Source organism: Moschus berezovskii, chromosome 1 (assembly GCF_049115385.1).
Source record: "Moschus berezovskii isolate FMDL1 chromosome 1, NW_MosBer_1.0, whole genome shotgun sequence".
Taxonomy (NCBI): domain Eukaryota; kingdom Metazoa; phylum Chordata; class Mammalia; order Artiodactyla; family Moschidae; genus Moschus; species Moschus berezovskii.
Window position 1 is genome coordinate 73,275,439 of NC_142460.1, and position 27,787 is coordinate 73,303,225.

At 39.9% G+C, this 27,787-nt stretch overlaps 1 protein-coding gene across 16 annotated transcripts in view; it reads left to right on the forward strand.

The window, feature by feature from the left end:
• The window catches only part of BBX (BBX high mobility group box domain containing), a 298,700-nt gene that overhangs the window by 176,399 nt on the left and 94,514 nt on the right, over positions 1-27,787 (forward strand). For all 16 annotated transcript variants that reach the window (XM_055418693.2, XM_055418272.2, XM_088836741.1 and 13 more), the window contains one exon: positions 23,407-23,577. In XM_055418693.2, the coding sequence (XP_055274668.1) occupies positions 23,416-23,577 (162 nt within the window). In that variant the 5' untranslated portion in view covers positions 23,407-23,415. The remainder of the gene's footprint in view (positions 1-23,406; positions 23,578-27,787) is intronic.

Sequence of the window (27,787 nt, forward strand, 5' to 3'; positions counted from 1 at the left end):
CCACAATTCGAAAGCATCAGTTCTTCAGTGCTCAGCCTACCAGTCAGCAATATACTGAATGCTGACTTTATAGATGAGTCTCAAAAGTTAGACACTTTTCGACTTTGGGGTTACGTTCAAAGAAAACATTTTATGAAAGTAGGGTATACTTTACTATCCAAGTTCAGGTAGCAGTCTCTCGTATCTATCAGTATTATCAGTTCTACACTTCGAGAGTATATGTATATGTGTGTGTGTGTGCATGTACTCATCACATGTATGTGTGAAGTTTAAAACCATAATTCTTCTCCATGGAAGATGTTCCCCAAGGCCTCCAAAGTCCTATTGTTGTAAAGGGTTCTTTTAACCTAGGAATACATATCTTCCTTAGGGTTCAGTTAGACACTACTGTTTCTCTCTACTAACTGAACTTTAAGGGCTATTAATTACTAAAGATAAGAACTTAACCCCTTAATTTTATCATGTTACTCTCTGTTTCCTTCTTGTATTAAAAGATCCACAACCAGTAGCTGTTGAAGTAAAGAAAATATTTTTGAATAAATGATACCATAGTATGGTATTTATCTCCCCTAATTGTTTAAAATGGACCGTACGGACACTAGGAATATTTTTATTGTTTTAAAATACACTTGTCGCATTATTGGAGCCACATATTACCATTAGACTCTTGCCAAAATAGAAAATGTAGAAGGTCGAGAATAGATTTCATTTTAAAATCGGAAACCTAGACTCTGTTTAGGCTTAAGATCCTCAGACTTTTTCTCTTAGTTGCAGCATATGTTTTACTGATAATGGTCCTTGTCCGAGGAGATGCTGAATGACTGTCTACAATAGTCCAGCATCACACAGAGGGAGTTGAGGGTCTGCCAGGTGGTCAGATGGATGCTGTTACTATGACAGCTTGTCACATCATCAGAGCAGGCAGAACTCTCCCAGGCAGTAGCAGTGGCAGAGCATAAAAGCAGCTACTTCTAGGCTGACAACTAGAAGCTAATAACTCACATGATTGAATTTCTGGGAACATTTTTCCCATAGTTGGGAGTGGGGTGCCTAACTGAACTATCCGTGTCAGCTGTGAACAGTGAGAAAAATACTTTTCCAAGATCAAAGGCAGATATTGTACTTGGAATTTGTTTAAGAAGAGTAACTTTGCAATTACAAATATACTTTTAACTCCAGTATTTTGTTATCTGTCTTCAAAGGAGAACCACTTGTTGATAGTTAGGCTACTTCCTGCCTTTCATCTTTTTTCTGACTCTGGACAAAGGGTTGGGGAGAGAGTAGCACTGTGGTATTGGCGATCCTTTTTTATGAGTTGTTTTAAAACATGTGCAACTGATTTAGGTATTTTAGAAATTGGCTCTCGTAGAAGTGCAGTTCTAATTCTGTGCTAGGGTCACAGCAGATGGCTTCCAGATAACTTCCTGCAAGATCAGTAGCAGAGGTCAACGGTGTAATCTGTAGAGAAAATAGGAGAATGGAAAATAGAATTTACAAGCTTTAGGAGCCAGACCCTTAAATAGATTGTTAGAAGGCTGCCAAAGTGGAGAAGCAAGTTTTAAGAAATAAGAAACCCTCTTGACAGAAGATGGTATCCGACAGGGTAAAGATACCAATTTGTCAGCTTGACAGCTTCTTGTTCTTGGAATCGGCATAAAGCCACCTTGATCTGCTTAACCAGAGGGTATTTAATCAGATGCTTCCTTCAAGGAATGTTGAAGGTGATAATTTGGACCACATTAGGCTAGTTGCAAAGTCACACTTGAAGAATCTAACCTAGATGATTTTTCTAAATGAAATTGAAAGAAGGAGAGGGAGGAAAACTCATTCAGGATTGCAACTATCAGAGTTTGCTGAAAATTCCATGTAAAAGAAACACCATTCCCTTTCTTTCTCAGCCTTCATTTTTCTTCATCAGCTTGTTAGTGATGCCTCTGTAGGAGGATAATGCAGGTTATCCTGCCATGAGTAATGGACCCTGATTCCCACTTTTCTGATTGCTTGCTATCTGCTGTAAGTAATACCTTACAGAAATACTCCCTGTGTCTTAGAGCATTTTGACTAATACTGTTTTGAGCACAAGTCCCCCTAAACCATGGAATCCTTCATTCAACTTTCCTCATTTTTCTCTGTATTGATTGATTTTCGGTTAAAACTCTCAGTGTAGGATTTTGCTCTCCTACATTTTGTGCCCACTAGGTTTTTTGTTGGTGTGTAGTTTTTCTTTGAGCTATTTTATTCTGTTAGATAGCGAGGACCTGGAGAATTATCAGTTGCCCTAAAAATGGATCATTTCTTGGCTGTTCCATTCTGCAGCAACTTCTTTTATTAATAATAGAATAAGATTTCCCTTTAGAAGCTTTTCCTATATTGATCAGTTCATTTCATACGCTGAAAGTGGAACAAGAGAAAAAACCAAGAGCTCTTTCTGTTATTTTATTGTAAATAAACCTGGCAATTTCTGAATTTTTTAAATGGCAGTTTAATTATTTGCCTTACTAATAATGCAACCATAAAGCAATCTCAGGTTTGTAATTCAATAAAAGAAAAAAAAGCAAAAAACAAAAAAGAACCCTAATAGTAATGATAATAATTTTCTCAAAAGGAACCTGAATTTTATACCAAATCAGAGAATAAGACTATTTAATTTTAAACCTAACCTCTTATGAACTTACTTTTCAAGATCTTTAACTTGTTGGGGGTTGATCTTTGATCTCTAAGGTCTCTTTTGATTCTAATGTTGTGCAGTTTTATTAGCAAACCCAAATTTGTATCTCGTAGAAACCAGTATCTAGAAACAACCATGATAAATCTGGTTTGCCTCTATCCATTTTAGCAGTCGTAGGATCCAATTTTTATATAAGAATGTCCTTCCTTCCCCTACCCCTGTCCCTTTTTCAATGTGTTTAGAAGAATTTCATCTTTTTTGGTGACAGATACCTGGCCTTTATTTCTGACCACCGTATTTTCAGGGAGCATTCCAGATAGGACTTGGGATTTACAGTTACAGAATTCCAGAAACTTATTAGTGGTTGTGCTTCAAATCCTGTCGTGTTTATGAATGAAGTAGTTACAGCTCCTGCACCTGTTTGTTGCCTACCGCCCCCCACATACTTTGCTTTATCCTACCCTGTATTTGAAATTTGTAGTAATAGAGGAGAAAGTAAGATTTACTGTTCCAAAAACTGGTACCAGTGATACCTCTTAGATGACTCTCAAGGGATTTAGAAAGTTGGCATAATATTATGGGTTCCAGTATATTTGGGAAATATTAAGTAAAGCAAGTTTTTCTTATGAAATACACAATTAAGAGTTGGGGTGGGGGGAATCACCCAACAAAGTATTTATCTGGATTCTGTTTTAAATGAACTCAAGGATATTTAATAATACAACCCTTATAAACTACCCAGGTAAGACAATAATTTAATTTTAATGCAGACTCATAATGCTAATTACAGCAAGGTTAAACTATACTAATAAGTCACTTTAGTGTAGTACATGATGCATGTCACTAGAAAAAAAAATCACAGGTTAAAAGGTGACAAAAATAATCATCATGTTTTACTTCTGAGCCTCTCTTGACCTTCAGAGGACTCAAAAGGAGACTTTTTAGTTTAATCCCACTTTAAAAAATGTATTCAGTTCAGTTCAGTTGCTCAGTCGTGTCTGACTCTTTGCAACCCCATGAATCACAGCACGCCAGGCCTTCCTGTCCATCACCAACTCCTGGAGTTCACTCAAACTCATGTCTGTCGAGTCAGTGATGCCATCCAGCCATCTCATTCTCTGTCATCCCCTTCTCCACTGCAATATTTATCATTTTCCCAAATGCTTCTAAAACCATCTGTGTATGGATAAGACATATTGAATAGCAATGTAGCATGGCAGCTAGACCACTTGAGTCTGAATCCTGGTGTCCAGTGTTCCACTTTTCTATCTGTTACCCTGGGAAGGTTTCCCTCCAAGCTCAGTTGTTTCTCTGTAAAATGTGGATAATTATGCTTCCTTTTTCATAGAGTTGTTTTGAGGACTAAGTGAACTAATGATTGTAGTTAGAATAGTGTCCTGATGTATGATTAAATTCAGAAAGAAAGAAAGCACACCGTATGCATGAAAGTTCTGTTTTCAGTTATAAACTACAAGTCGTCTTTTATTTACAATAAAAATGTACTTTATGAAGTTGAAAGTAAACTTCTGAATTGAAAGTGTTATTGTTGTTTTTGGACTTCCCAGGTAGTGGGTTTAGTGGTTTAGTTGCTAAGTTGTGTCTGACTCTTTGCGTCCCCATGGACTATATAGCCTGCCAGGCCACTCTGTCCATGGGATTTCCCAGGCAACAATACTGGAGTGGCTCACCATTTCCTTCCTCAAGGAATCTTCCTGACTCAGGGATCAAACCTGGGTCTCTTGCATTACAGGCTGAGTCTTTTCTGACTGAGCCACCAGTGAAGCCCTCCCAGGTGGCGCTAGTTGTAACGAATCCATCTGCAAATGCAGGAGACAGGAGAGATGCAGGTTCCATGTCTGGATTGGGAAGATACCCTGGAGGTGGGCATGGCAACCCACTCCAGTATTCTTGCCTGGAGAATCCCACGGACAGAGGAGCCTGGTGGGCTACAGTCCACAGGATCGCAAAGAGTTGGTTACGACTGAAGCGACTTAGCATGCATACAGGCACATTGTTTCTATTACACAGCATGCTCTTTGACTTTGTAAATATTAATATTTTTACCTAATATTAGGTATATGATGAATCAGTATATGATGACTGGATTTCTATTACTATAAACCTGTGGTAAGTTTTAGGTAGAAAGTAAATGTTTTAAATGGTCTGGAAGACAGGTGTTGGAAGACTAGTGACATTAGTTGCCTGGGCTTGGCACAGGTAATAATTTAGCACTTTCAGGTGTCAGGGACAGCCCTATTTGTCCACTGTTACGGTTTCAGGCGCCTCTAATTCCCATTAATCTTCCCATCACCAGGGAGCTCTTCAGTGTTTCAGATAGTTCCCCTCTTGGCACATGAATGGTTTGGATTTATGTGAAGAGACCCAGGATTTAAAGTCCCAGCTTTGGCCACATTTATTACCTGTCTGAGCTGTATATTGTGGTCTTCGGGTTTTCCAGAGTCATAGAGTTTTACTTCAGATTCTTCAGGATTCTGTTACTCTTGATAAATGTGAAAGTAGATCAAAGGTGGTTCAATCCTAACCAACTTGTTAGCGATCTGAATCTCCTGGTATCTGAGTTGAACATCTCCATAAGAAGGTACATGTTTGTGTGTGCACACTTGTGTCCCTCTTTGTGACCTATGGTTTGTAGCCCACTAGGTCCTCTGTTCACGGAATTTTCCAGGCAAGAATACTTGAATGGGTTGCCATTTCCTACTCCACAGGATCTTCCCAACCCAGGGATCAAACCTGAGTCTCTTGCATCTCCTGCACTGGCGGTCGGGTTCTTTATCTTTACCACTGTGCCATCTGGGAAGCATAATAAAACACACATTCAGTTATTTATAAAGTGAAAAAAAAATACTAAGGGTTTCCATGGCCTGGATTTGAAGCTATTAGAAATTGACTTTTAAGGAAAAAAAAAAACTTCCTTATGCATTCCCTAAAAAGATGTAGGTAAGTCTTATGTAAGTGTTGGAAAAGTTATTTTTCCTTAATATGGAATTCTAACAAAGCACATGGAAAGTGTTTAAAATGTCAGTAATTAAAAACAATAAAGATACACAAAATTCAAAATTGGGTTCAATTTTCAAATTATAGAATGCAGTGTTAATTAATGGTAAGAGGGGTGGGCATAGGCTATAAGAAAAGCAATGTGGGAAGAATTATATAAAATCACTGTGCGCAGTTTTTAAAAGACCCACCTCGACAGGTAAGAAATTGTCACCAGTGTAAAGGCTATGTTAGGGATGTGAAAGCTGCTTTATTGTGTCTTTATCTTCTTGGTAGGAGGTGAGAGAGGGGAATGCAGGCCTTTGTGTAGGAGAGGGGGAACTCTGCAGTACAGCCTGGTCTCTGCTGGAGACATCGAGAGCAAAATCATAGCAGAGAGTGGTACTGATGTGCCGGCAGGGTCATACAGACCAAGCTTGTGAATCGTGAAGAACTTCCACAGTTTCCTGCTTAATCAGTTGCTAGTTTTGTCCTTGAACAGGTCTGGCATTGAATCGTTCTTTTGGTGAGGTGAAAACCAGAGCTAGATGTTGGGCATCCTTATTCTTAATCCGGTACTATTATTGGTCCCATATTTCCCACCTTCTCTCTATGCAAAAACTCTACAAACAAGAGAAAAATGGGTATGAGAAACATAAAATGTTACTGCACTTTACACCTGAGGTTGTCATTGACCAGTTTCTGTGTGAAAGCCAACAAAGTTCCATCCAGTTCTGTGTTCCTTTAAGCATTGCGTGTGTGTGTGCATGCTAAGTCACTGTGTCCAGCTCTTTGCGACCCTAAGGACAGTACCCCGCCAGTCTCCTCTGTCCATGGAATTCTCCAGGTAAGAATTCTGGAGTTGGGTGACATTTCCCTTTCAGGGCATCTTCCTGACCCAGGGATCAACTGACGTGTCCTGTGGCTCCTGCATTGCAGGCAGATTCTTTACCACTAAGAGACCAGAGAAGTGCCCCCTAAACATTACTTTCCTATAAAGTGCCACCCAGTTCTTAAGTCAAGCTTGAGGTTTCAGGAGTGGTCAGCCACCTGACTTCCTTCCTGTTTGCTCATCCCGTGGAAAGTTGCAGACCCTACTCCAGTCTTAAATAACACTACAATCAACCAGCATCTGAACAGTTCTTTTCACAATATTTTCAAAGGGCAGTGTTTGCCATTGCTCAGAGTAGGAGAAGCCATGTGAGAGTTGGCAAACTTTGCAGTGACAGGGGAGTCCCAGAACCTGGAGTTCACCCCTGATAGTTTCTCAGTGATGTGGGTAAATGTTGTGGTTGTTTAGCTACTAAGTCATATCCAACTCTTTTGTGAGCCCATGGACTGTAGCATGACTGGCTTCTCTGTACATGGGATTTCCCAGGCAAAAATACTAGAGTGTGTTGCCATTTCCTTCTCCAGGGGATCTTCCCAACTCAGGGATCAAACATGAGTCTCCTGCATTGCAGGCAGATTCTTTACCGACTGAGCTACGAGGGAAGCCCCAAGAACAGATTGGTAGTCCACAAATCCAGAGAGCTGGGAGAGTGCTACAAGCAAAATTCTGTGACTGCTCGATGAGGTTTACTTTCCAGTTTGAGAAATGCTCTAATAGGATATAAATAATGTGATATTTACATAGAGAGATGGTGAAGGACAGGGAAGTCTGCCACGCTGCAGTCCATGGGGTCGCAAAGAGTTGGACATGGACACGACTAAGCAACTGAGCAACAGTAACAAATGTGATGTTTACTCTTAGATTATGGTTTTGGGTACACAACAGACAGTGACAGGTTTATTTATTTTTTCCCTAAAATCAGGGTGATCAAGCATACTTTATTTACTCTAGTTGGTTCTTTTTCAAACGCTCACCCAACTTACTTTTATTCCCAAACTGCACATTATCACATATTTTAAAATCCAGTAAATACTTGGACATATGTAAAGGCCTTTTTTTTTTTTTTAAATACGCAATGAATTTTCATTTACTCTTAAAAATATTTGCAAGAACCATGGGAAGATGTACTCTGCTCTAGGATTACATGGCAGATCTGTTGTGTTGCTCATGGAAATGACAAGCTTTCATGGTATGTGTTAAACTGTAACCTGACTGTCGTGTTCAGTGGAGAACGCCAAACTGAGCTGAGGAATCATGTTGTTTGTTCCACCCTGCCTCTCAGAATAATTAGATGGAGGTGCACGTGCTCTCTGTCAGTAAAGCATATTTGTTTTGAGAGACACAGCACTCATGGACTGTCACTCATAACTACTTATGAGAGCACTCTGAGAGCTGCAGCATCAATATTTACAAAATGCAAAGTAAAGTATACTGAATATTCACAGATACATATGCTTCTCACTCCGAATCCCTCCCTTCCCCCCCACCAGTGTATACAGTATGTATAAATCCATACAAAGGACTGTTGAAATATAAATGGAAATTTAGGAATTTTTTAGCCAAGTAAATGCTAAGGCACTAAACAAATGCTCAAAAAGGCTTATAAAGTGGCATTACTTTTCCTCTCAAAATAAATGTATTGATTTAAAACTAAAATCAGTGATGCAGTCATGTGGAAGAAAGTACTTATGCTTAGAGATTCAAGCCCAAGCCTTTAGGCTATGCCCCTGTTTTGTCCCTCCGTGACATTGGGGAGATGATGTAAATCTCTGAGAGGCTTCTCTTCCTCAGCTGTGAAATGGGCTTACTTCTACCCACTTCACAGGACTGTGTCATATTAGATAAATTAATAGACACAGTTTGTGAGTCACAATGTCTTTCATGATTGGGAAGTAGCAGTTAAAGTAACCCGGAATTTTTTAGAGCAGTATTGATTTTTCTTATTAGAAAATGTATTTACAACTTATTAGTGAAATGTACCTCCAATTTCTTATTATAAAGAGCTTGATTATCAAAATCAAAACAATTTTTTAGGTATGTCAACAAAATAGCTCTCATCTTTGAAAAAAAGAAGGTGAAAGGCAAAAACAGTGCAGGCATATGAGTAGCCCTGTAGCCCCGTGTTGATTATGTATTCGGCCATGCTTCCGTGACGAATCACTGTATGTGCGAGTGAAGAGTGCTCCCTCCTGCCTGCCCTCTCTCCGTAATGCTGTCTGTGTAAATATGGAAAGATTTGGTTAGACACTCACTGCAAAGTACTGTGGAGATTCCAGGTTAAAAAGAGCTGAATTGATGAGAAATTGTCTTGGTAGAGGTAAGGATCTTGCTTAGAGGAAATATTATGACTAAATTGGAAAATCCCTGCCTTTAATTCAATGCTGGGAAGACTGCTTCTCCCTAAAGTCAGCTCACGCCATGCCTTGATGTAGAAGAGCTTCTTCAGTGACTTTCCAGGTTTATTTGGAATTTTATTTCTTATTTTTTATAGAGGAGTTTTTATTTTCTTTATAGTGTAAAACACTGCCTTTTGTATTTAAATAGGATGCTAGAGGATAACAATTTGACCAGCAGAGGGAGCAAACTTATGAAAATTTGGTTGTAAGAAAAATATTCCAGGATGCCTCAGTAAACCACGTATCCTGTGGGTGTTCAGTTCAGTTCAGTCGCTCATTTGTGTCTGACTCTTTGCGACCCCATGAACCACAGCACACCAGGCCTCCCTGTCCATCACCAACTCCCGGAGGCCACCCAAACCCATGTCCATTGAGTCAGTGATGCCATCCAACCATCTCATCTTGTCATCCCCTTCTCCTCCTGCCCTCAATCTTTCCCAGCATCAGGGTCTTTTCAAATGAGTCAGCTCTTCACATCAGGTGGCCAAAGTATTGGAGTTTCAGCTTTAGCATCAGTCCTTCCAATGAACACCAAGGACTGATCTCCTTTAGGATGGATCTCCTTACAGTCCAAGGCACTCTCAAGAGTCTTCTCCAACACCACAGTTCAAAAGCATCAATTCTTAAGCACTCAGCTTTCTTTATAGTCCAACCTCTCACATCCATACATAACCACTGGAAAACCCATAGCCTTGGCTAGACGGACGTTTGTTGGCAAAGTAATGTCTCTGCTTTTTAATATGCTATCTAGCTTGGTCATAACTTTCCTTCCAAGGAGTAAGCGTCTTTTAATTTCATGGCTGCAGTTACCATCTGCAGTGATTTTGGAGCCCAGAAAAATAAAGTCAGCTACGGATTCTACTGTTTCCCCATCTATTTGCCATGAAGCGATGGGACCATGATCTTAGTTTTGCCGTGATCTTAGTTTTCTGAATGTTGAGCTTTAAGCCAACTTTCTCACTCTCCTCTTTCACTTTCATCAAGAGGCTCTTTAGTTCTTCTTCACTTTCTGCCGTAAGGGTGGTGTCATCTGCATATCTGAGGTTATTGCTCTTTCTCCCGGCAATCTTGATTCCAGCTTGTGCTTCTTCTAGCCCAGCGTTCCTCATAATATACTCTGCATAGAAGTTAAATAAGCAGGGTGACAATATACAGCCTTGACATACTCCTTTTCCTGTTTGGAACCAGTCTGTTGTTCCATGTCCAGTTCTAACTGTTGCTTCCTGACCTGCATACAGATTTCTCAAGAGGCAGGTCAGGTGGTCTGGTATTCCCATCTCTTTCAGAATTTTCCACAGTTTATTGTGATCCACACAGTCAAAGGCTTTGGAATAGACAATAAAGCAGAAATAGATGTTTTTCTGGAACTCTCTTGTGGGTAATGCCTATTTACATACTGTGCATTGAAAGAAAAATGGAAGGAAGAATGAATTTCAGGTCATCCTAAAATGTCTGTCTATTTATATTCTCTCTTTGCTAGTTTTCCAAAGAGGGGGAATAAACAGGCAAATGGTATAGAAATAGGAACTTATTTTGTTAATTCTATGAACTGAAGAACTTTTTAAAACAAATACCATGAATTTAATACATTTCATGAATAAAGGAAAAGAGCGTTGAGTACTTGGCACTGAAGTTAAAGCAATCAGACCGAAGTCTCAAGGACTGTAACACCTATTAGGAATATAGATGGAATGTTTAATGTTTTGAATAGGGCACTATTATGACTCTGAAGCTGCAAGTAAACACTTTGGTATCATGTGTATTAAGTCAGAAAATATTTAAGGAAAAATCTCACCAAGTGTGAAGCAGGTATAAAACAAATGGTTTTCTGCTTAACTCTAGTTAAACAGAAACTATAAGTGTATCATAACTCCCTGTGTATTCTAATTAATTTCCTTGGCAAATGCACAATCTGATACAAAATCATTTAGTTAATGCATTTTCAAGTACTTTTTATTAATTGCATAATATAGTCAAGGCAGTATTCTAAGCTTTTGGGAATATAAAGATAAGCAACATCCTACCTTCTTACAGTATATAATCTGGAAAATGACAAATTAACTCAGTTCTAGTGTGCCAAAGTGTAAAGCAGGTGGGTGTTGCAGAAGCTAGGATAAGCTGCTTCAGTAAACACTACAACTACTAAAATAAGAGCGATTTATTTCTATTTAATGTTATGGGAAAATAGTTTTGTAACCATTAAGATGGAGAAGTTTTGCTTTACTAAGTGAACTAAATTTAAATGTTACTTAAAATTATTTGCCATCACTTAAGAGTAAAGAATTGGAGAAGGCAATGGCACCCCACTCCAGTACTCTTGCCTGGAAAATCCCATGGATGGAGGAGCCTGGTAGGCTGCAGTCCGTGGGGTCGCTAAGGGTCGGACACGACTGAGCGACTTCACTTTGACTTTTCACTTTCACACATTGGAGAAGGAAATGGCAACCCACTCCAGTGTTCCTGCCTGGAGAATCCGAGGGACGGGGGAGCCTGGTTGGCTGCCGTCTATGGGGTCGCACAGAGTCGGCCACGACTGAAGTGACTTAGCAGCAGCATCAGCAAGAGTAAAGAATAGTAGCTTAGGAAAAAGAGATTTCCATCTAGAGGTATCGTAGATTGTTGATTCCTAACAGGAACCATTTTTTCTGGTTTTGTTTTTTAAGTTGTAAGTAGAGATCAGGACGGAGAAGGCAATGGCAAGCCACTCCAGTAATATTGCCTAGAAAATCCCATGGATAGAGGAGCCTGGTAGGCTGCAGTCCGTGGGGTCGCTAAGGGTCGGAGACGACTGAGCGACTTCACTTTCACTTTTCACTTTCACACATTGGAGAAGGAAATGGCAACCCACTCCAATGTTCTTGCCTGGAGAATCCCAGGGACGGGGGAGCCTGGTGGGCTTCCGTCTATGGCGTCACACAGAGTCGGACACAACTGAAGTGACTTAGCAGCAGCAGCAGCAGAGATCAGGATGGTGAAAGACATCCAGGCTAATAAAAAGGTCTGGATTATTTTAGAATTTTTTTAAGTTAATATAAATGAAAAAAAATTTTTTTTAACTTTGGTTATTGTGAAAGTGAAAGTCGCTCAGTTGGGTCAACTCTTTGAGACCCCATGGACTATATGGTCCGTGGAATTCTCCAGGCCAGAATACTGGAGTGGGTAGCCTTTCCCTTCTCCAGGGGATCTTCCCAACCCAGGGATGGAACCCAGGTCTCCTCCATTACAGGCAGATTCTTTTTCAACTGAGCTATCAGGGAAGTCCTGGTAGAGTTTTAATAGAAATATTTTAAAATATTTGTAAAAATATGCATGATCATTCTTACTATTTAAAGGACTGTATTTAAACTGGTGCATGGAAGATTAGTGTTCAGTGATGGGTACAAGAGAAAAGGGAATAGTAATTATTTCTCTTATGAGGTCAGAATTGTTCATTGAGTCATTTTAACATTTGCTGCCTGCTGCTAGTGCTAAGTCGCTTCAGTCGTGTCCGACTCTGTGCGACCCCATAGACGGAAGCCCACCAGGCTCCCCCGTCCCTAGGATTCTCCAGGCAAGAACACTGGAGTGGGGTGCCATTTCCTTCTCCAATGCGTGAAAGTGAAAAGTCAAAGTGAAGTCGCTCAGTCATGTCTCTTAGCAACCCCATGGACTGCAGCCCACCAGGCTCCTCCGTCCATGGGTTTTTCCAGGCAAGAGTACTGGACTGGGGTGCCATTGCCTTCTCCATTTGCTGCCTAGAAGCTAGTATTTCCAAACAAGTAAAATTGTCAGCTGTTCTGGTTTGGGAGTTTGAGAATGCTATTTGAACTTGGTGTAAGGAATCTCTTGAGATGGAGGGTCACAGGCAGGAAGGAAGAGCCAGGAATGGTGGAGAAAGAGCAGAAAAGAAGCAGGGGCAAATGAGAAGCAATAAAAGTGACAGGAAGAGACTTCCGGGAGCAAACCTGAGACTCTTCACTGAACAAATGGGCTCGAGTTCATACCATGACTGTCAAAGACAAGAGGGATATAATAAGGGAAATACACCGTTTCACTGGGAGATATTGAGTGTAGGGTGTTGTGGAGACAGCTAAGAAGCACCTCTCTCTTCGACTAGTAAGGGTCAGTGGGAGCTGATGTGAGCTGGCCTGAAGCAGGGCTACTAGCCTCATGTCAGGGAGCAGTTGTGCAGATACTAAGAGGTGAGTTCCTGGTGATAGCATGTTGCTTAGTGTAGACAGAACTTTAAGAGTGAGAATGGAACAAAGAAACGTGAGCCTTCAAACTAAGCAGGGACGAAGTCAGGAAGAATCTTATGTGCTGTATGAAGGCAGAGGTTTGGACATCTTCCTGAGTACATTGAGGGACTGCTGAAGAGATTCATATGCAGGAGAAGCGCATGAGCACATATTGGTAATGTGGAGAATTGAAGTCAACACAGCCATAGATAGGAAGACCAGACTGCTGAGCCAGCGTGGGGAGTGGAGAGGAGCAAACCACACATTAGGCGGTAGAAGGGACAGAACGTGGTGAGAGATTAGGTATCGGCGCTAGAAGCCAGCTGCAATGATTGGAATTGGTGAAGAAGTAGAAAAGATGTGCCTATTTTCCAGATGTTTCTGTGAAAGGAAGGAATGTCCAGTTTCTGTGCACCATGCAGGCTCTGGCAAGTCCCCCATGGATATGGTGGAGGCAGTGTGTTTTCTCTGAGAGTCTAGAAATTAAAGATGAAAGCATGAATCATAGTGGGGTGGAGAAGGAAGCCAGAGCCTGTGGCACAGTTGGAATGAGCTGTGAGTGCTTTCTAGGAAATTAATCCTGGATTTTAAAACCGAGAAGATTAGGAAACAAGTCAGTAAGTGAAGTACAAGGTGGAGCCTGTGAACAGCGTTAGTACCAAGCAGGCCAGTTCTTCTTGGCTGCTAGCTCCGTGGCTTGGGGTTAAGCAGTCTCCTGGCCTGGTGGCTGGAGGGCAGTTTGTAACAAAATAGAGGACTAGCTAAAGGAGAGGATTCAGAGAGGGCTTTAGACTTGAAATTGTGTCCAGGCCAAAAAAGAAGGTTTTTACTGGGAGCAACTGGTGATAGTTCATCAGTATTTCATCAAACTGAACATCTAATGGTCCAGGGGAGCAGGAAAGATGAGAAGCACAGGCTGGGAGGAGAGAAGGAGCCGGCCTTGAAATTCTGCCTTTGAGAAAAGCTAGAAGAAAAGAAGTTTTGAAATTGGTAGGCAAGGTGGAACTTTGGGAGGGTCCACATATGTTGACCTTTCTGTTAACCAGGAGGCAAACGCATTTCTTAGAATGGCTAGGATTTTGCTGAGAAGGACCGTATGAAGAAGCTTGGGCTCTGAGGACAGAAGCCCTAGACTTGAATCCTGGCTCTGCCACATGCTGGCAGTATGGCCTTGGACATGTTGTTTAAGCTTTGTCATTCCCAGTCACTCACTACATAAAATGTGACCATTATAGTTCCTTTCTCCAAGAGGTGTATGGAATGTTACAGAAATTAATTTATATAAAGTTTTTAGCAGTTGTTTAGTCGCTCAGTCATGTCGAACTCCTTGCAACCCCATGGACTGCAGCATGCCAGGCTTCCCTGTCCATAACTAACTCCCAGAGCTTGCTCAAACTCATGTCTATAAAGTCAGTGATGCCAGCCTCTGTCGCCCCCTTCTCCTGCCTTCAACCTTTTTCAGCATCAGGGTCTTTTCTAAGGAGTCAATTCTTCACATCAGGTAGCCAGAGTATTATTGGAGTTTCAGCTTCAGCATCAGTCCTTCCAATAAATATTCAGGACTGATTTCCTTTCGGATTGACTGGTTTGATCTCCTTGCAGTCCAAGGGACTCTCAAGAGTCTTCTCCAACACCATGGATCAAAAGCAGCAATTTTTCAGCACTCAGCTTTCTTTATGATCCAACTCTCACATCCATACAAGACCACTGGAGAAACCATAGCTTTGACTATGTGGACCTTTTTCAGCAAAGTGCTATCTCTTGCTTTTCAATACACTATCTAGATTTGTCATAGCTTTCCTTCCAGGGAGCAGGCATCTTTTAATTTCATGGCTGTAATCACCATCCACAGATATTTTGGAGTCCAAGAAAATAAAAATCTGTTGCTGTTTCCACTTTTCCCCCTTCTATTTGCCATAAAGTGGTGGGACTGGATGTCATGATCTTAGTTTTCTGAATGTTGAGTTTTAAGCCAGCTTTTTCACTCTCCTCTTTCACTGTTATGAAGAAGGTCTTTAGTTCCTCTTTACTTTATGCTATTAGAGTGGTATCATCTGCGTATCTGAAGTTGTTGATATTTCTCCCAGCAGTCTTGATTCCAATTTGTGTTTCATCCAGCCCGGCCTTTCACATGATGTTCTGGCACATAGGAAGCAATATATATATATATATATAAGCATTTTATATATATATGTAAATGTTTTATGGGTATATATATATAAACTATTTATTATTCTCCTCATTATCAATGAAGTTTGAGAAGGAACCAATAATTTATTAATACATGGGCGCCATGGGATTGGATAAGACTAAGACAAGTAAAGATTATGAGTGAGCACTGAGGATCAACCTCAGACTGGAAACTTTTTGTAGTAGTGTCAGACCCTGGGGATAGCCAGCAACCTGGGGATAGACTGGGAAAGAAAAATGGTTGGATGAGTTCAGAACTGAGGTTAATTAGCAGACCAGGTATGAAAGGAGAAGAGTGCTAGTGAGGGGAAGGTACTATGATATTCTGTTTTGAGAGCATAATGACAGTCAATGACCAGAGAATGGAATAAAGCTATGAAAAAATGTCTTTAGTCTAGTACTGACAGCTGTTTGGAAGTGACTTGGATTTCATTTTATTACATCTCCTTGTCAATTTTTCTGTTTCTCTTTTCCCACTCCTCCTCAGCAACCCTCTGGGTTCTTATTTTTCTTTCTCTGCATATTTTCCTTTCAATCCTTGTGTCTCTTATGCCTCCTAACAAAACAATGCAAAGAAAAAGCATAATGTGAAAGCAGAAAGGTGTTGTTTCTGTGTTCACTTCCTCAGGTACTCCCTGTCTAGCACAGGGACGTTTGCTCTGACAGATCCTGATAAAAGGCATCTGGCATGTTCTTTACCCTCCAGGGTCTCTGGGAGGAATTCATATGGCGTCATTATTTGACATGTATTATATGGGAAAATGATGGTTGTTGTAAAGTCAAGTTTCAAGAAATATGGCACAGACATTAAATGTGGGTGGTCAAAAATGGTGCTTAGGAAGAGAGAGACAGGAGCTGGGGCAAATAACAATAGCTCCTTAGAAATGAGAGTTCAGAGGGACTTGCATAGGAAGTGAGAATGGGTGTGTGGGGTACAGGCCTGGGAGAGCTGAGGAGGCACAGGGCAGGTGTGGGAGACAGGAGGACGCCTGCCTGCCATCGGAACGGAGGTGGCAGAGATGGTGATGAAATGAGAGGTAAGGCTGGACACCTAACTTCCACAGTGCATAGCTCAGCATGTGATCAGTAAATGTGTGTTTAGCTGTGTGGAGAATAAACGAGGTAGAGGCTCCCACCGGCTTTTTTTTGTACATCAGATTCTTGTCAGTGTGATAATTATGCCCTGACCATGTAATAAATGGATTAAAAAAAAAAAGCACCCATATTCACTTAGAAACTAAAAGGGGCAAATGTGTTATGCTAGACCTGTGGAAGACTAGGAATTTGGTGATTTTTACGGTGAAGAATGTAAATGCCACCCTAAAATTACAGGAAAGCAGAGAGTTGGGCTTTGGCGGGGAGGGCAGTGTGATGGGGAACATGTTCAAGCCTGTTACTGAATTCTCTGTGTAAATCGTTTTCTTCCCTCAGCCACTTCTTTTGGTGCCTTATCTCTTTCAAGGTAGCTGGTGTCTCTATCTGTAGCCTAGAGCAGCATGCATTTTGAGAACCATGTTAAGCTCTCCTAAGGCTAAATGTCATGAAGTGTAAGTACTAAAGATCTTAGAACACATATTCCTTCATGAAGGAGGAGGGGTCAGGGACCAGCACTGCCAGTGTAGCTAAGCCATTATTTGAATAGTGGGTGTCTTATTAGTATTCATGAAGAGCATGTCGATAGCATCTTGACAGAGTTAAAGTTTCAACTTGAAGAGCTACTGCTTTTCAATAAGGAGTGCATTGAAAGACACTCTTTGCATGAATAGAGTGACTGAATTGCTTCTACAATGAGAGTATTACTTTATTGAATGAGTTAGTTTTCATTTAATCTGTCTACAGTTTAGAATTGCCATTAGAATTACAATAAATAATGATTAGCACTTGTAGAACTTTAATCTTCAAAGAGTTTTAAAGTTAGTCTAATGTAACTGTCACTTGTAGTTATCAGACATGTATGCTTGCTCTTCTGCTCTGAACCTTGAAAGTATGTACCTTCCAACCCCCTAGAGTGCCCTTTAGGTAGTTCCATGGCTCATAAGCTATTTGTAATGTAGAAAATGCCAAGTGAGTCAACAGATGGAAGGCTTTATACTGGAGCTTTGTCCTAGGTGTTTGGGCTCTTGAGTTAGGCTTCCTGGTTCTTGGGCCAGCTCCTCTGCTGCCAACTGTGTGACCCTAGACAAATGGCTTAACCCTCAGCTTCTTCAACTGGGTTGCATAGTAGTTAGTACTTGCCTGAACAGTTCTTACAAAGATTAAACGAGATAACGAATATCAAATATGAAGCAAATAGTATTTAATAGATATTCAGTTCAGTTCAGTTCAGTTCAGTCACTTAGTCGTGTCCGACTCTCTGCGACCCCATGAACCACAGCACGCCAGGCTTCCCTGTCCATCACCAACTCCTGGAGTTCACTCAAACTCATGTCCATCGAGTCGGTGATGCCATCCAGCCATCTCATTCTGTCATCCCCGTCTCCTCCTACCCCCAATCCCTCCTAGCATCAGAGTCTTTTCCAGTGAGTCAACTTGTCGCATGAGGTGGCCAAAGTATTGGAGTTTCAGCTTTAGCATAAGTCCTTCCAATGAACACCCAGGATTGATCTCCTCTAGAATGGACTGGTTGGATTTCCTTGCAGTCCGTTATATATTAGTATTAAAATTACCCTTAGGAACACTTCATTTTGGGAAATTATTTTATGTGGTTAAGTGTCCGGTGAGGAAATTACAAGCCATAAATACCCTTTTCAGAAACTGCTATATACCAGCCTTAGTTTGAGGCCCAGGGACAAAAATAGGAAGAAACCAAGACAACTTCTCATTAGAAATTCACAACCGGCTGGGGGGATGGTGCAGATAGATAAATCGAACTGAAATACCGTGATAAGTGCTTGACCGAAAAGGTCAAGTATGATCAAAGCTCAAGAGCAAAGAGCAATGAATTTTGACTTAAGGTTTTCACAGAAAGCTTTAGAAGGGAAGTGAATGTGACCTGGGCCTTGGTAGAAGCACAAGTCAGAAAATGGAAGAATTTTAGGAGGGGAGCAAGGCTTCCAAGTTGGGGTGTTTGCCAGTGTCTGGATCCCTGAAAGGATGGAGGCAAGGAACATTTTGAAAGCAGCAGCACTCTCGGAAGCGTTGTTTAAGCAGGTCACACTAATTCATGTGGAATCTCTAGAGCTACTGCTTTATCACTATTTCTTGGGGCTGATTTTCTTTGCTGTAGGCCCGAGACAGCTCTGAAGCTTTGCAGTCTCAGGTAGACTCAGGAGAGTGTTTGCTTATGAATAGAATGTGTGGCTGTTGAACAATGAGATTTCATAGGCCTCCCTCACCTTCCCCTGTCTCATTTGGTCTGAATTTCCATTAATATGATTTGAATGGAGTTTTATTGGACATTCAGGAAACAGTTTAAACTCTAAAATACCCCTGTGACACAGTTAAATTTACACAGTGTTTTAAAAGCTAAAATTTACTGATTCCCCAAGTAGAGAAACAGGAGGATAGAAAGACTAGAGGATCTTACAGAATTTATGACTGTGCCAAGGGTCCATTTCTGACTGTATATCACTCACAGAAAAGAACAGAAGCTTTCCATCTTTCTTTCTGAGGCTGGAGATGAAAGAACGAGGACCACTGTTGAATGGGAGTCCTCTGTTCTCTCTCCAACAGAATCTTAGGCTGTGTTAAAGAGAGCCCTTGCTGTCTGTGGAACCCATACTCCCTCTAAAAAGCCCGTGGGTGTCAGGAGGGTTTACTACCATGGAGTGGGAACTGTCTTGGTGCCAGGCTGTGTGCTGGGTATTACATGAAAAGTGTTCTCACAGTAGAGAACAGTAGAGCTGTTAACATAGTTTTAATGTGAGGAGAAACCAGCAAGATAAACAGTGAACAGTTAGTGGTATAGGCAGGATTCTGAATGAGGCATTTAGGCGTCAGTGTCCATGGTTTTCTTACATTTGGTTTAGTCTTATTAGTATCTAGGGCAACTCTTCCTGGCAAAGAAAAAGGGTACATATGGGTTGGTTTATTTTTATAAGATAAATAAATATCATTCAGTACAGTCCACTTTTGAATGCTGGGGTTATGTAACTATACAGTCACCTACCTGTATCCATGGCTCTCTGGTCAGTAGATTCAACCAGCAATTGATCATGTAGTAATATAGTCTGTTTTTACTGAAAAAGTTTCGTGTATAAGTGTACGCTCACAGTTCAAACCTGAGTTGTTCAAAAGCCAACTATATTTTGGATAGGGACCTTCAGCCTCCATCATTTGATCTCAGCAACCTAATTTTATGATATTGATTCTTTCAAGTACAGAGTCCACTGATACTAAAAATAACCTGACTTCAGTTATTCTAGAATTACCACGTAGAAAGGAAGAAGGACCCCTTTTGAATAAAGTCCCCCAGTTGCTTCATTCATTACCTGTAGAATGCTAGCTTAATTTACTCTTTTACCAGAACAAGAAACCAGACTTTATAATGTGTGGGGTTTTTAGTGGCAAAATAGTTACGAAGGTAGGTCTCTGTTACTGTCAAAAAGTAACAATTTTCCCTCCTCCTGTCTGTTGAAATAAGGTAAGTAATATGCTTAAGTCTCAAAATTATGCCTTCTTTGCCCTTATAGTTTCTCAGATATTTTTCTTCACCTTTTCTTTGCTTCTTCTCTTTCTCATTACTTCTGAATGAAAATCAGGAACACCCCCTCCCCTACCCACTGTGGACTCCTTTGCCTCTTTCAACAGTTTGAAAATAGATCCCTGGTGATTTAAAAAGTAATCAGATAACTATAAGTTATTAAAGTGTCCAGTTTATAGTTGGGGTATTTCATGGTCATTAGATCAGACGCACTTTTCTTGACTATTTTGTCCCAAGTTTGCTGTCTTCAGTTTACTTATTTTATTCATGCTAAAAATGCTTATTTTCCTCCTGTTTTGTTCTAGACTCTGTGCTCATTGTCAGTCTTTTTCTCTGCAGCCCAGGTAGTCGGCGGTTCTCCCAACAGAACATTGCCACCTAGGCCTGCATTCACTGTTATATGTAGTTATCAGACCTCCTTTTTTTTTCCACTCAAGAAAGAATATCTGAATTCACAGGAATGAAAGAGAATGTATTAATTTTGAAGCCATTCTAGTCTATAAATAGTGAATTATCACCATAATTTAGCATGGAGTTTCATATGGTTGCTTTCAGCAGCCCTCACAACTAACCATTCTTGATGTTCTGATAAGACAGATGCTTCTGGGTGTATAAAGTTAACTAGTCTTGGATCATCAAGGAGAAGGCTTAGTGATGGAGGTAGCATGTACCCACATAATTTTAATTCAAGAGAAAATGTGGTCGGTGTCATTAGCAATATAGGATCTTTCTATTGTTTTCCTGGGGGTGGAGAGATTAATTTGGGGAGTATCAGAGAGGAGATACGGTATCATAGTGGCCTGGCAGCTTTGTGGAAAGAAGCAGAGCAGTGGGCTGGGAGGAGGTTAATGTGGTTATTTTGAACCCCAAAGCCACAGAGACCATCCATTCATTCAACTCTTGACATTTTGCATTCTGTTTGAAATTGAAATTACACATAAATATGTACAAAGGCACATACTCTAAAACACATTCATGCATAATTAAGTAGCATAATCAAAATCCTTGAATCTAAATGATATATTTTTCTCTAGGCACTGGCAATCACTTTGACCTCTCCAGTCGATAACAGCTTGCCTGACTTAAAATTTCCTGCTGATTTCTTTTACTTACTTAAAAAATGTGTTATATCATAAAATATCGGGTATTACAACCCAGTATGGGTTTAATTACCACTCAAGCATCTCATCCTGAAGTGATTAATAAGCCACGAAAATAACTGTTCGCTCTTCCCTCCGTGCAGCGTTGGTATTTTTGGAAATTGGGTTGCCTATGCCAAGTTTTTTTTGTAGATAGACTGGGAATTGTTAACTGGTCTATCAATTCAAAGAAATTGTTGTTCCTTTATTAAAAACATACCAGATAACTAATTCCATTTAGAGTTCTCAATCACTTCTACTCTTGAGGCAGCCACATGAATCGTGTAATTGCTTCAGATGCTCAACAGAAGTTTCTTGCTAAGGAAACCACAGGAACATGTTCTTCTTCCCTCCTCACCACCCACCCCTCTTTTTTTTTTGACTAGACACAGCTTTTAATAATAAGATTTTATCAGAATGAAGATTAAAAATTATTAAAATGAAGATTTTATTGATAAATAATCTTAATGCATATCAATAATGAAATGAGAAAATTTCAATACATTCTTATTTTGAAATATTATATGGTTATTAAAAATGAGAATGATCAAACTGATTAACTTGAAGCATGAAATTTTCAGCTTAGACGTTTTAAGTGGCTATGTTTACTAATATATTTGTATGTAGAAGAAGGTACAGAATGATATTATCCATTAGGATATTAGAATTGGTCAAGGGATGGGAAAACAGAGGGGAAGATTATTAACAGAAGACAATCCAGAAATGGACTTATATACATGGAATAGGGGAAAGCAGGAGGATTTAATAAATGGTTTGAAATAGTTGGTTAGGTATTTTGGGGGGAAAAAATAAGCTCAATCCCCACCTCATTCCTTTGTCAGAATGAATTCCAGATTGATTAGTTATTTACATTTTTTTAAAATAATGAAGTCTTGTAAGTTCTAGAAGGAAGCATTAGTGAATATTTTTTGATTTTGAAGTGAAGTCCTAAATATGACCCTCAAACCCAAAAACAGTTAAGGAAGGAAGATAAAAAATTGCCTATATCATATTGTTTTGAAGACTGGAGAACTAGATGAATCTTGAAACTGTATGTTCGTAGATCCTAATGTTAGCAACTTAGCATTAAAAGTTTATTGATAACACTCTGCAAGCATTTGGATCAATGCAAATTTAAATTGACCAGAAAGGCCACCACTGTGTGATTTTTGGCAACTGCATTTATGTTTGTGGTCATCAGCATGAACCATTTAAACTGATGGTATTTAACTGTATTATTTGAATTTTCACATGAGTATGTATAAAGAGTAATCTATTTATCAATATTACTTCAAATGAATGAATGAAAAATATTAAATAATTATGAGAAAGCATGTAAGAAGCTGGTTATGTGTAGTTTAACTTTGGGCTGGGCATAATGGAAAAGGTACATCTTTTTTTCTTTTCTTTTTGCTATTTTCACCTTTACAATATGAATATGTAGTTGTTTCATTGAGAAAAAAAATTTTTTTAAATCATTGAAAAATATTTTAGAATCTAGGTTTCTGAAAGATTTTGTCAGATTCATAGTTATTTCAGACAATCATCTTTTAGGGGAAAAAAGCCTAGAGAGTGAAAGTTATTGCAGGTTTGCAGTGCATATGTAATAGGGAGATGCACAGATATTGGTGACTTGTATCACAGGTGGGTGCTCATCCCACTGAGGGACTTCGTATATGGACAGATCCTTGGAGGCTGCATGCAGTTTTTGAAAAATGTATGTCATCTTATGAAATAGTTTTATTTTAAATCTAAAACATTTGATTCTTATAAAGCATTTGTTTTACTTAATAATACTCTAAGATTTATCATCGTATAGAATATGAAATTCATATAAATTATTATGAAAAAATAAGAGCCATCAGAGAATATAGAGAGACCTACATCTGGGAGGATCTCTACTCTCCTGGGAGGCATCTTTCACATTACTCTAGTGGAAGACTTTGAGAAACATTATCCTGGGTAAATATGAACAGGTGACAATAACTTATCATCATCTTAACACTTTATTTGGGTTTTGAGTCCTGAAATTATAAAGTGGAAGGAAGAAGATTTCAAAAAAGGCAAATTTTATTAGCAATTTAGCCCACTGAAATGAATGTTTGATTAAGTTAACTTAGAGTTCTTACTGAATCCAGTAAATGCCTAAACTGGTAGATATTTTAATCATTAAAACTATAATCCAGTTAAAGTTAAGGAAGCTAAATAAACTAGTTTTAATCAAATTTACTCTGACTTCTCTTTCTCTTTTTCTTTTCACTACCACAGGTCACAGTAATGAAAGGCAGTAATAGAAATAAAGATCATTCAGCAGAAGGAGAAGGGACTGGAAAACGACCAAAGCGCAAGTGTCTTCAGTGGCATCCATTGCTAGCAAAGAAACTCCTTGACTTTTCAGAAGAGGAAGAAGAGGAAGACGAAGAGGAAGATATTGATAAGGTAATTTCTCCGTTTATTGTAGAAGTTTTAAGTTTGAACATTCATTCAGAAACCGCAGTGAACACATGTGGTATAGTGAATGTAGGAGTCTGTGTAACTTGAATTCTATTTAACTACTTTACCTACAGTTTCATCGCAAATGTTGATGACTCTTAAAGTATCTATACTTCCTAATAATCTAGACTGAAGCAGATCCTTCTTAATTCGTATTTCTCTCAATTAGCTAATGATTTACAGGCAATAGTCAAATGAAGTGAGTTCATAAAATTTGATCTGTTCACCTTGCACCCACCTGTTGCTCCTCTGGCCCCTCTTTCCTCCTTCCCAGCCCAGCCTTGCCACTACAGGCAGATTCAGAGCTGTTCAGGCCCTCATCCTTGAGGCCCTCAGAGCATCTGGGTGCTGCCACCCCTCCCAGTGCCCCACGTCTGGCTCACACTGGAGCAGCCAGCTCTTGCTTAGAAAGTTACGCAATGATGCAGGTGACTAGAAAGCCACACATTCCTTCAGATCTTTGCATGACTGGTTCCTCATCTTTTACCTCCCCATAGATGGCAAGCCACTCCAGTACTCTTGCCTAGAAAATCCCATGGATGGAGGAGCCTGGTAGGCTGCAGTCCATGGGGTCGCTAAGGGTTGGACATGACTGAGTGACCTCACTTTCACTTTTCACTTTCACACATTGGAGAAGGAAATGGCAACCCACTCCAGTGTTCTTGCCTGGAGAATCCCAAGGACGGGGGAGCCTGGTGAGCTTCCGTCTGTGGGGTCACACAGAGTCGGACACGACTGAAGTGACTTGTCAGCAGCAGCAGATGTCCCTCACACCCAAGTCTTCCCCGTCTGAGGAATTTGTCCCCTTGAACTTCTTCCTGTTTGCTGTGTGTTCTTGTTTATGTCTGTCTTCCCAGACTAGAGTATAACCTCAGTGGAGCAGGGGTCTTCCCCTCCCTGTCATCTTCTCCTTCCTTAAAGCCCAGAATGGTGGTTGGCGCAGAGTAGATTTGGAACAGTTATATGCTCAATGGGCTTCCCTGGTGGCTCAGATGGTTAAGAATCTGCCTGTATGAAGGAGACCTGGGTTCAGTCCCTGGGTTGGAAAGATCCCCTGGGGGAGGGCATGACAACCTGCTCCAGTTTTCTTTTCTGGAGAATCCCCATGGACAGAGAAGCCTGGTGGGCTACAGTCCATGGGGTCACAGAGAGCTGGACATGATTAAATGACCTTCACTTTCACCTTTCATGGTCAATGGAAGAATAAATGAGTACATATTTTGTGTCACTACGAATATTATAAACATTCTTCAATATCCACTCAGTCTTTTGTCCTAGGCTTGGGTCAACTCCTTTTTTCACTCTGTTTATCAGGAATTATAAACATTTTTCCTGTTTTGCAGACATCTTCTCTGGACACTGTTTATGGTCTCCTCACTGCTATACTTTTCTTCTCTTTCACAGAGAAAATAGAGGCCACCAAAAATGACTCCTTCAGCTTTCTCTACTCAGCTTAGTCTCATCTCAGTCCTTATCCATCTTTTCCTTTCCTTTTTTAGAGAAATGGTTTCACTCTTCCTATTTGAGGAAATTGCCAAGTTTATGCTCATGCTTAATTTGATCTTTCTCACACATTTACACCTATTGATGACTTGGTTCTTGAAGCTGTCTCCTATGTCCATGATAGCACTCACTGTTATTTCTGTTACTACCTTCCCAACTATACCTTATTGTTTCTTTTCCGTTTGTTGTCCATCCATTATTTTACCCTCAAATATTGATGTTCTCTGAGCCTCTTACCTTAATTTCTGTCTCCATCCTGGAGCTTTCCCCTAAATTCTGGACTTGTATTTCTGACTATTTACTTGATATATCCTCTTTAAATATCAAGTCAGAATCTCAGATTGGATGTGTTCAAAATGAAGCTTTCACTGTTCTTCAAACCCCATCCTCCGGCATCTTTCTTTCCTTTCTCAGTAAATGGCAACTCCAGCTGTCAGATTGGTCAGACCTAACACCGTGTTTGTTTTCTTTTGCTCAAGTCTCTCGTCTGTCCATCAACAGGTTTTCAACTGTACTTTCAGAAGGTATTCACGGTGTGTCCCTTCTTTAGCAGTGTGACTGCCACCACTTTGATCCAAGCTACCACCAGCGCTAGAGAAGCTTACTATATTCTGCCTCTCTGTCCCTTGCTCTTGCCCTTCTACAGTCTGTTCTCAATAAAGCAGCCAGAGAGATCCTTCCAGAGTGACAGGTTGATTGTAAAACTTTTCAGCTTTACGAGGATGGGGATTCTGTCTGCTCACTGCTCTGTTGGCATCACCTGGAACAGTGGCTGCTCCATATCACATGCCCAGTAAACAGTTATTTAGTAAAAGAATGAAGTCATTGAGTCCTCTTCTCTTTCTAGTGTACAATCAGGAGATCTCACCCACACTGTTGGTCTTACTCCTTTATGTTGGTACATTAGTTCATTATCCCAACTCAGCCTTCTCTGCCAAGAGCCTCTTCACATTCTGTCTACCCAGTACTAATCTTTCTACTCCCCACTGGATATAACTTCCCTTCGTTTGAGAAAAAGTGTTCTCAGTTGTATATGAAGGAATCTTGCTGCCAAAGTTGGAAACATTCTTCCTTTTTCAACCTTTGCATTCAGCTGAGACACCAGTCACTCTTGGTTCTGCCTCATTAGCGAGTGTTCTCTCTGTTCCCAATTCTCCATTCTCATGAATACTGCCTTGATTCAGCTCTGTCCTGGTTCTTGCGTGGACTGCTGGCATAAACTTTTAATTCATTCCTCTGGTTTTGTTTGCTGCTAGTTTTGCTACTATAATTCATGCTCTACACTAATGACAGGAGTTATCCTGAAATACAGACCTGAGAGTGTCTTTCTCCTGCTAAAACCACTCATGGCTCTCCATTGCTTCTAGTAGTGGGCTCCAGATTCTGGTCTGGTGCTAGTGTTGGCTTGTTGCAGAGTGTTACTGGCTTCTGGTGAAAGAAAAAAGAGGTCCAGATAATTTTTCATTTCAATTTAATTTACTTTTCAGTTAGTTAATTTAATGAAATAATTATAAGAAGTAAAAAAAAAATGTGTTTAGTGTTCATACTTGACAGAACAAAAAGTTCCAGTCTATGCTGGTCCCCTTCAAGGGTTTTTTTGAGTCATACAATCTGAAACCACTCATTTACAGGATTAAATGCACTTATTTTTCTTTTGCATTTAAAAAAAAAATGACAAAGCACATTGTTCATGAAATGGCCCATACCTTCTTCTACATCAACTCTAGTTCTCCATTCTAATCTTTTGTATACTGGTTCTGTTGAACTGCATATAAGTGTCTGAATAAACCATTGAGCTTTAATCTTTGTTAGTTCCCCACGACCTCCCATTGACTACCTTATATACTCTGATTTGTCTTTCAAAATTTAGCCCAGATGATACTTTTCTAGGGAGACTTTTCTGTTGTTCTATCAATCCACTAGTGTTTCATTATCACACTGGTTTCTTGTTGCAGTCATCTTCCTGCTTTTTAATTTATTTGCTTATATGTCTTTCTCCTCTCCCAAAACAGTGAGCTCCTGGGGCCAGGATCTTGTCTTATTTATCACTTTTTCCAACTCTTGTCTTGAGTTCTATAATTTAGTCACTGGATCAAAGTTATTTTTTTCTGAAGGGAAAATAAAATTACTTCCTCAGCCTACATAATACATATTTCTATGCCTCATTTTTCTATAACTTCTTAGTCAGTTTCAGAATGATAGATAAATATTCCTTGAAAACGCAAGTCATTGTTAATAATTATACCCATAACAAGGAAGATAAATCTGTAGCCTTCATTCCCGGTAATAATCCCTAATGTACTTCCAGATCAGGTAGCTCTGACTTCGAGATTGTCCTATACTATTTGTGTCTGAAGACAATTGATGGTTAATTAAATACATATACAATGCTTAATTTAAAAGACTTTTAAAAAACATTTAGTTGGATTAAATTACTGATTTGTCTTAGAGTGTCTGTAACAGTTGCCCAATAAACATGATATAAAAGAAGCTGATTGCCTTATTATAGTAATGGTCTCAAAATGTGATCCTTAGACTAGCCTCATCGGCATAACTGCACAACTTGTTAGAAATACAAATCCTCAAAGCCTACTCCAGACATACAGAATACGAAACTCTGGCAATGGGACTTAACAATCTGTGTTTTAACAAG